The sequence below is a fragment of the Sparus aurata genome, chromosome 16, assembly GCF_900880675.1.
Source record: "Sparus aurata chromosome 16, fSpaAur1.1, whole genome shotgun sequence".
In the NCBI taxonomy this organism is placed as follows: domain Eukaryota; kingdom Metazoa; phylum Chordata; class Actinopteri; order Spariformes; family Sparidae; genus Sparus; species Sparus aurata.
In genome coordinates, this window is record NC_044202.1 from 7,942,158 (window position 1) to 7,951,951 (window position 9,794).

The window sequence follows — 9,794 nt, forward strand, 5'->3', positions numbered from 1 at the left end:
AACTGTATACTGAAGAGTGTCTGTGAGTCTGTTTCAGTTTTATTTAGGTTCATTGTGGTTCTGCTTGATGACTCTTGTGTTCACTGGACCAGTTCTCCTCATCACAGTCTCTTCACCAACCCTCTGCACCTGCAGCAGGCCGTTCTCACTTCAGTCAAACTGAAGGAGGTTTTTGTACGGCTCTGAATCACTGTGTGAACGCTCCACCATGGTCACCCAGACAGTAGTAATTTCCTATATCTTCAGCCTGAACACCACTGATGGTCAGAGTGTAGCTAGAACCAGATTTACTGCCACTGAATCGAGACGGAGTTCCAGAGAAGCGATCTGATGAAGTGTATATCAGGAGTTTGGGAGCCTGTCCAGGTTTCTGAAGGTACCAACTGAGATCAGCACCAATATTTGAGCTTCCTGTGGCGCTGATGGTCACAGTCCCTCCAAGACTAACAGACTTGGATTTGTCAGCCTGAGTCAGGAAATTGTTTGCAGAAGACTCTGAAATGAGAAAAGACAAATCTTGTGAATAAAAAGAAGCAAATTGAATAAAAATCAAGTGAATGGAACAAACTGAATTTCCACCAGATGTTTTCAAAATCTCTCACCCTGACTCAGAAAACCCAACATGACAATCAGAGTTATTGGCGACATCATCCTGATGCAGTTTTCAGTGTGAGTGCATGGAAACAGTTCAGACTCTCTGTGACATAAGAACTTAAACTCTGAGGAGCAGTGATGCATTAAAATCATGCAAAATATATTTAAGAAGGCAAACACACACCTGTTCATGCGAAACAGAAACAGAGGAGGTGAGGTGGAGTGACAGCTCATCATCTTGAGGATCATGTGACAGTTTAAAGTCCATGTGGAAAATTTAGACTTTGAGCTGTTTTACATTTCTTCTCCTCATTTTAAACATCCTGCATTTCACATCTTTATGATCTCACATGACTTTGTCCTCATTAACAGGTCTATATCACCCCCTGCTGGCACACTTCATCAACACTGACCTCACTGTGAACTGACACGATTATTGACTGATTTTGGATGTATTCACTGTTTCCTTAAATCCTGTTGTTGACACTTGTGATAGCATAGCATTCTATTTAATGTAGGTAAAATAGAGCTATGTGAATTTTCTGGCAGTGGGACACAACTATCACAGCTTATAGTGAGAAAAACACTGAATTTCATTTCTATCTCAAGGTCAAGATATATCAGAAAAATATCATCATTCTTTAAATAAAACAAGAGAAATCCTGAGTCCTGTCCTCAGTCAGGAAACTGATAGTGAAAGAGGAAAGTTATCCTAATTGAGCTTTAGCTTAGCTGAGACTGTTAACATGTAAAACAGCTGGCATGTCCCTATAGACAAGTAAATGTGAACATCAGTGGCGTGCACAGGTAGACAATAGGTGGTGCTAAAGCACCTGCCCTTTGCCCTCTGGACCAAGCAAGTGCCCTTTTGAAAGTAGTTTTTTTTGTTTTTTGTTTTTTTGTGGCCCATGCTGACATGATCATCTATAAGTGCTCGTCGATTAAAAGCCTGTGATAATAATGCCCCAATTAATATTCCCTCCACCCCCACCCCACCCGCACACACCTCTGTCAACGTGAACGCGCAGAGCAGACACAAACGGAGGTGCGTTGTAGCAGCAGACAGTGCACAGCCGCAGCCCACACACACCTCCTCCCCTGCCCACCAACACATAAATGAATCGAGTCGAGTGTGTTGTTTGCCCCCTAAGCCTCAGTTGCCAAGCTATAACTTGCATTTATTTGTCTCTGTTGTGAAGTAGCCTGTCTCAACGCCACACAGCTGGGCATAAATTAGCTGACTGCTCACCTGCTTAACAAGCTAGACGCTACCCAAAATCAATAATAGATATGACGTGATGATGACCACCGGTAGAGTTTGTCATTGGTATCCTACAGCATGTGAATCTATCAGTATACTTAATTAAGATGAATATTTAGTAGGCTATTGTGTAGGTTTACATTAGGCTACATAATTAACACTTGCAGTGATTTATTCGCTAAATGACAAACAGGCAATTCCCAATTGCCTGCAGAAAAAGTAGCCCTGTGCCTTGTTGAAATATAACCAAACAGTCTTATTCATATTGTTGGTCTCTTTTTATTTACCAATTGCAGCAGAATGTCTAGAAAGGAGAGGATAACGAGGAAAAAGAAAGGGAGCTACAGCAGGCAGCCCAGGGGAGCAGCTCTCTGCTCTCCTGGATAAAAGCATCCACCAGCACCAAGGAGGATGCTTCTTTAGAGAGTGGTAACGCTCACTCTTCACTCCTTACTTCAAAATGACACTTTGTACACTTCTTTTGTTCTGACAGGGGAAAAAGAGCACACTAATCTATCATTGTAGCTTGTAACTTGCTTAAAACCTGTGCGTTCATTCCAAAGAAATAAAACAATAGATAGATAGATAGATAGATAGAATTACTTTAATGATCCCAGACTGGGAAATTATTTAATAGTGATAGACTGATCAGCACTATAGTGTGAAACTGTACCAGTTCAAAGGTCAAGTAATTTTATTAAGATATTGACATAAATAAATATGCAATTACATTCAACATGTGCCTGTAATGTTTATTTATTTTTTAAATCTCACTCTGCTATAATAAGGCAGCTGTCATGAAGTGCCCTTATTTCTCACTGAGCACCTGCCCCCAAAAATGTCTGTGCACGCCACTGGTGACCATCAACTCCTCTAGAGCTGTTGTGGTTCTGACATTTCTGTCTGCTTTTATTGTGTTTTCTGGATGTTTGTGGTCTGTCTGCACTTTGTTTCCCTCCTGTGTTCCTGTGCTCCTCCCCAGCCTGCTTCTCCCTCCACACCTGTCCTGCTTCAGCCTTGTTAGCCCCGCCCTGTTCCCAGTGTTTTCACCAGCCAATCAGCTCCTTTCCTGTTCTCCTGCTTCTTCACCTCATTCTCCTCTCCTGAGCTTCTCCACCTGCACCTCATTACACTGTCAGCTTGTTTTGTGTTTATGTTCAGATTTCAGTTCAATGTTAGTGGAGTTGTCTGCCTGTTGTGTCCAGGTTTTGGGGGGGGGGGGGGGTTTCATATTTTTGGTAACTTCAGTGTAAATGAGGATTTCTAACAATTGGATGGAGCCAAGCAACCTGCGTCCCCCTACTTTCAAGTAAAGCAAAGCTAACCAACTGGTAATGGACTCAAAACAGAGTGATATCAGTCAGTAAGAAAGTGAATAAGTTCACTTCTGAAAAATTTGGATTGTATAATTTCAAAGTTATGTAACCTGTTTTTTTTTATTTGGATTTATATGTGATACACTTTGTTTTGTTTATTTCGTATCTTGAAAATGTTAGGTGAAATTGAACATTGTAGGATGTTTGTTATCATAACAGTGCTATTTTCTTGTGAAATGAAGATGTATAAAAAGTATGAAATATAGTAAAGTTATATTAATAAGTATTGTATGCTTGGTGAGGTTCCTGTCAGCTCTGTGTTCAGTGGTCTGTGTCAGAGTCTCTTCCTCTTCAGCAGCTGCAGTCGCTTCCTGCTGTAACAGCTCAGAGTCTCTGCAGTCTGACTGAGGGAGGTTTTTGTACGACCACAAATCACTGTGTGAACACATCAGCACTGTTGATATAGTGTACACTCTTACAGTAATAAACTGCTGCATCTTCACTCTGAACTCCGTTGATGGTCAAAGTGAAGTCTCTCTCGCTTCCACTGCCACTAAACCGAGCTGGTGTTTCTGAATGATGTACGTTTAAATGTCTCATTTGGAGCTTTGGACTCTGTCCAGCTTTTTGTTGATACCAGAACAGACATAAATTTACACCACCACAGATGTAAACAGGTTCGCTGGTTGTACAGTTGAGAGTGACAGTGGATCCTGGAGCAGATGTCACTACTGGAGGCTGAGTCACAGTCACCTGACCGCTGCATCCTGCACACAAAAACAAATCATTGATTTATCAGCAGAAATCAATGAGAGAAAAGGCAGCACATCATGTGTGAAATGTTGCTGAGTGAACCAACCTGTAAAACAGCAGCAGGCCAGCGTCCAGATGAGGATGGTGATGAGAGTCATGGTGGTTGTGCTTTCTGCTGTGTTGACTGACAGATCTGAGTCCTGCAGCGTTGAACTCACAGGACTATAAACCTTCTCAGTTCACTGGAGGATCAGCTGACCATGCAAAGCCTCCTCTCTATGGAAATGATTTCTCTGCTCTCAGCACACTGAAGGCAACGTGGGACACAACATCAGGAGAAACACTGCTTGGATTTACACCATCTATGATCTTAATGGAACAGAGTAACATATTTATATTAGAAGTGCAGTCGAGGATTTAAGGATGTGTTTGTGTCCACTGTGGTTGGTATGATTTGTCTGTTTGTCTGCCATTCATTCACTCACAGGGTTTACTGGAGATAAATAATATATTGAATATCCGTTTAATATTAGTTATCAGAGTTTATGATTATTTAAAAGCATCATGTTAATTTAACCATGTATCAACTGATATAAACTGTGAAGAAATGACTTTGTTTCAAGGAGACTGTGATTGTTTCTCTGTCAGGAGGAGAAAAGTCAAGAAAAATGAATGAAATTGTTCTTATTTATTCAATATTTTTAATCCATAACATTGAACAATCTTTGTAGATTCAACCAATATAGATATTTCTGTGTTAATATGAAAAGCAGAGAGTGTTTTCAGTGGATAGATGCTTGTTCACAGTGCAGGAGGTTTTTGTACGGCCACTTAATGAGTTTGTATCACTGTGGTGGACTTTTGGTGGAGGAACCAAACTCACCGTTGACTGTAAATACCAGAGATTTTTATTTTATACAACATATTGCAAATATAACTTTTATTAAGTATTGAACAAGATTCTGATCAAGTTTAATGTCTGTATGTTGTTGAAAATGTTTATTTTTATCTGAAGTGAGACTGATCTCTCAGTCTGAGACAAAAGTTTGCTGAAATCAACATGTGTTCAGTATTCAGTGAAATTTTAAGGAACATAAAACTGCTCGGATGTTTTTTGATAATCTTCTTTGTCATTACTTTGAATTGTTTTCATCTTAAAAATAATCATAATTAACGTTTCAATCGGAAAAACTGAAAATGCTAAAAGCACAGCATCAATATTTTTATATAATAATGTTTAACACTTAAAAAGTTTTTAGTTTTAAAATCTGCTTCCTCTTTAACACAAATAGTATTTTATCAGTAAATGCAGCTTATCTTTGTGTTCACGCTTCATTCATATCACATGTGGTCAAAAGGAAGTGAAAGAGACAGATGACAAAGGTTTGAACTGTGTTCACATGAGTGTTTCAGCTCTGTCAGTTTGAACAGAAGAAAATCATCACAGGGACGAGTTATTCACTGTCACACATTATGAAACACATGTGAAGATGTCGCCAATAATCTTCATCAGTGAAGCTTTTTAGTTGCATTTCCACTTGAATCGTGTGTCTGATGGTCTGATACTGAGTGATTTATGAGAGCAGCAGCAGCACAACTTATTCTGTTTGATTGGATCAAATATAAGAAATTAGCAGTTTGTCATGTGTCTTTATTACCAAGCCTTCACTCTCATGACTTTGTCTTCTCTCCCCCTCTCCTCCCCCCTCTCTCTCTCTCCTCCAGTGGGTGTGGTGCGGCCCACCCTGACCGTCCTCCCCCCCTCCAGAGAGGGGCTGCAGCAGGGAGATGCCACACTGGTGTGTCTGTCCAGCGGGGGCTTCCCCTCCACCTGGAAACTGGGCTGGAAGGTGGGGGGCAGCAGCAGCTCCTCAGGGGCGTTACACAGCCCGGAGGTCCTGGGGACGGACGGCCGCTACAGCTGGAGCAGCACCCTGAGCCTCTCTGCAGACCAGTGGAGGAAGGCGGGCTCAGTGAGCTGTGAGGCCAGTCTGAATGGACAGAGCCCCGTCACTCAAAGCCTGGAGCCTGAGCGCTGCTCAGAGTAGAGCTTCAGCAACACTTCCTGTCTGGAGATGATGCTGCTGCTTTCATAGAGATCTTGATGAAGCTCCAGATCTCCTCTGTTCACATGTTTCTGCAGGTTTCACAGCTCTCTGCTCAGTGTTTCAGTCTGCATGTTGCTGTCTAATACTCATCTTCTGCATATTCTTCTTCATCTTCTTTACTTTTCAACTTCTGCTGAGTATCATGAGTTTTTCTCAGAGTGAGACTTTGAACATGAAATCATCATTTAATAAAATTGTGGGTAATAAAGAGACAGTGTCTTTGTGTTTCTTTTATCATATATTCATGAAAAATCTCTTCTTGATCTTCTCAGCATCATAACTGGTGTTATATTATACATGATAGAACAGGAGATGGTTCTCCTTCGTTACATCTGAATATAAAATCTCACATTTTGAACATGAAATCATTTTAGTTATTATATAAAGTGTAATAACATAAAAATGGCATTCCTGCTTTTGATCTTTTTTGTTTTAGACAGTTTAGTGGAGCTATTAACAGAGACACCATTGTAGCATTTTTGATATCATTGGTTGAAGTCCAACAAAAACTGGTCTTCATCAGTTTACAACTAATTATATTGAATTTTATGAAACGGATTGAAGTTTAGAACTAAGTGTGGAGAAATGTCTGTGAGTCTGTTTCAGTTTTATTTAGGTTCATTGTGGTTCTGCTTGATGACTCTTGTGTTCACTGGACCAGTTCTCCTCATCACAGTCTCTTCACCAACCCTCTGCACCTGCAGCAGGCCGTTTTCACTTCAGTCAGACTGAAGGAGGTTTTTGTACGGCTCTGAATCACTGTGTGAACACTCCACCACCGTGGTCACCCATACAGTAGTAATCTCCAGCATCTTCAGCCTGAACCCCACTGATGGTCAGAGTGTAGCTAGAACCAGATTTACTGCCACTGAATCGAGACGGAGTTCCAGAGAAGCGAGTTGATGAAGAACGTATCAGGAGTTTGGGAGCCTGTCCAGGTTTCTGAAGGAACCAATCAAGAGTGCTACCAATATTTGAGCTCCCTGTGGCGCTGATGGTCACAGTCCCTCCAAGACTAACAGACTTGGATTTGTCAGCCTGAGTCAGGAAATTGTTTGCAGAAGACTCTGAAATGAGAAAAGACAAATCTTGTGAATAAAAAAGAAGCAAATTGAATAACAATCAAGTGAATGGAACAAACTGAATTTCCACCAGATGTTTTCAAAATCTCTCACCCTGACTCAGAAAACCCAACATGACAATCAGAGTTATTGGCGACATCATCCTGATGCAGTTTTCAGTGTGAGTGCATGGAAACAGTTCAGACTCTCTGTGACATAAGAACTTAAACTCTGAGGAGCAGTGATGCATTAAAATCATGCAAAATATATTTAAGAAGGCAAACACACACCTGTTCATGTGAAACAGAAACAGAGGAGGTGAGGTGGAGTGACAGCTCATCATCTTGAGGATCATGTGACAGTTTAAAGTCCATGTGGAAAATTTAGACTTTGAGCTGTTTTACATTTCTTCTCCTCATTTTAAACATCCTGCATTTCACATCTTCATGATCTCACATGACTTTGTCCTCATTAACAGGTCTATATCTCCCCCTGCTGGCACACTTCATCAACACTGACCTCAGTCTGTGAACTGACATGATTATTGACTGATTTTGGGTGTATTCACTATTTCCTTAAATCCTGTTGTTGAGACTTGTGATCGCATAGCATTCTATTTAATGTAGGTAAAATAGACCTGTGTGAATCTTTTGGCAGTGGGACACAACTATCACAGCTTATAGTGAGAAAAACACTGAATTTCATTTGTATCTCCAGGTCAAGATGTATCAGAAAATTATCATCATTCTTTAAATAAAACAAGAGAAAGCCTGAGCCCTGTCCTCAGTCAGGAACTGATAGTGCAAGAGGAAGGTTATCTTAATTGAGTTTTAGCTTACCTGAAGACTGATAACATGTGAAACAGCTGGCATGTCCCTATAGACAAGTAAATGTGACCATCAACTCCTCTAAAGCTAAATCAGCTCCTTTCCTGTTCTCCTGGTTCTTCACCTCATTCTCCTCACCTGAGCTTCTACACCTGTCTCTTCACCTGCGCCTCAACATATCGCCTGTTTGTTTTGTGTTAAAGTTCAGTTTTTTTTTTGTTTTTTTTTTTAAATGTTTATTTGAGATGGACATAGCAATTACATTGGACAAACCATATGCATTGTTTAAGTGTTTTAGCACAAGTGCTAATTCACAACACTTAAAATAATAAGAGTGGAGAAAGAAAAAAAAAAACAGGCAAAGATAGGAGAAAAAAAGAAAAGAAAAAACAGCAACAAAACGAGAGAAAAAAGATATCAAAGAAATACAAGCAATAAAAATATATGATAATATAAGATATATAATATATAAGTATATTAGTGTGAAAAAGTATTGTGTGCTTGGTGAGGTTCCTGTCAGCTCTGTGTTCAGTGGTCTGTGTCAGAGTCTCTTCCTCTTCAGCATCTGCAGTCGCTTCCTGCTGTAACAGCTCAGAGTCTCTGCAGTCTGACTGAGGGAGGTTTTTGTACGACCAAAAATCACTGTGTGAACACATGAGCACTGTTGATATAATGTTGACTCTGACAGTAATAAACTGCTGCATCTTCAGTCTGAACTCCACTGATGGTCAAAGTGTAGTCAGAGCTGCTACCACTGCCACTAAACCGAGCTGGTGTTCCTGATTCACGTGTGTTTATAGATCTTATTATGAGCTTTGGAGGCTGTCCAGATTTCTGTTGATACCAGTGCAGACATTTAATGCCATTACAATTCACATTAACAGGTTGGCTGGTTCTACAGGTGAGAGTGACAGTGGATCCTGGAGCAGATGTCATGGCAGATGTCATGGCTGAGTCACAGTCACCTGACCGCTGCATCCTGCACACATCGATGATCAATCAAGCACCCAGTCATGCACATTAAGATGAAAATGGCAGCTTAGATGAATGCAGAAGATATTTATGTCTCTTTTAAAACTGAAAAGGGAACTGACTGACTGTGAGGGACATGAAAATCTAGGTTTCAGTTCTCCTTTGAGTGACGATGAGATACCATAAGTTCCTGTAAATTGTGGTTGTGCTTTGGGTGACTGCTAATGTTCAGGTGAGCAGTGGTGCGTATCAGAATCTCTTGCAAAAGGTCCCAGCTGCAGCTAATTTGAGGGAGGTTTTTGTACGACTCTACATCACTGTGTGCGGAGCCCTACATATGCTCCCATGCAGTAGTAATCTCCTGCATCGTCTGCTTGAACTCCACTGACTGTTAGAGTGAACACAGGTTCAGAACCGCTGCTGCTGAAATGACCTGGTGTACCAGACTGACGGCTGCTTATTTTGTAAAACAGCAGTTTGGGAGGCTGTCCGGGTTTCTGCAGGTACCAACTGAGATCGTCGTCCACTCCTGTACTGGCTGTGCAGCTCAGAGAGACCGTCTCTCCCACACCGACAGACTTTGTCGCAGGAGACTGAATCACAGTTGGATTCGCTGTTGATCCTGCGAAAAATGAGTGACATTTCCAATGTAAACATGCAACTATAACTCTGCATCAGTCATAGAAAGGCCAGTGCAATTATCCAAACGATCAGAGCAGGATCTCACCCTGAATGTGGGCTGCCAGCATCAGCAGGAAAACCAGTGACATCTTCAATATGGATGTGTGTGTTTGTGTGTGAGAAAATAATAAAATTGTGGTGTCCTCTGCACAAGAGATGGTGCCTTTAAAGACATCTGATGTGGGAGGATTCAAATTATAATGTCTTATTCCTGTGAGAGT

At 41.0% G+C, this 9,794-nt stretch overlaps 1 protein-coding gene and 2 gene segments (V, D, J or C); 1 reads left to right on the plus strand and 2 right to left on the minus strand.

The window, feature by feature from the left end:
* The window catches only part of LOC115566363 (Ig kappa chain V region Mem5-like), a 57,545-nt gene extending 51,303 nt beyond the window's left edge, over nucleotides 1-6,242 (plus strand). The window contains 2 exon segments of the V gene segment in view: nucleotides 4,782-4,815; nucleotides 5,650-6,242. Coding sequence covers nucleotides 4,782-4,815; nucleotides 5,650-5,972 — 357 coding nt within the window.
* Nucleotides 22-722, minus strand: LOC115566370 (Ig kappa chain V region 3547-like). The segment is given in 2 exon segments: nucleotides 22-495; nucleotides 603-722. Coding segments are annotated over 2 exon segments (357 nt in total).
* A 380-nt stretch (nucleotides 6,243-6,622) lies between the features above and the next one.
* LOC115566064 (uncharacterized) lies at nucleotides 6,623-9,674 on the minus strand. Its single transcript, XM_030391809.1, has 5 exons — nucleotides 9,620-9,674; nucleotides 9,228-9,505; nucleotides 7,384-7,481; nucleotides 7,208-7,302; nucleotides 6,623-7,099 (listed from the first exon to the last, which is right to left on the minus strand). The coding sequence occupies exons 1-5, from the start codon at nucleotides 9,660-9,662 to the stop codon at nucleotides 6,789-6,791; spliced, it is 825 nt and encodes a 274-aa protein (XP_030247669.1). The 5' UTR covers nucleotides 9,663-9,674; the 3' UTR covers nucleotides 6,623-6,788.
* Nucleotides 9,675-9,794: the final 120 nt, after the last annotated feature.

Excerpts from the sequence above, each read along its gene's own strand:
- LOC115566064 (XM_030391809.1), bottom strand. The coding sequence starts at position 9,662 with ATGTCACTGGTTTTCCTGCTGATGCTGGCAGCCCACATTCAGG. Across the intron at positions 7,482-9,227 it reads ACTACTGCATGGGAGCATAT|TCTAAATTTTCCACATGGAC; the intron begins GTAGGGCTCCGC and ends AACAGCTCAAAG. Across the intron at positions 7,100-7,207 it reads GTTGGGTTTTCTGAGTCAGG|AGTCTTCTGCAAACAATTTC; the intron begins GTGAGAGATTTT and ends TTCTCATTTCAG.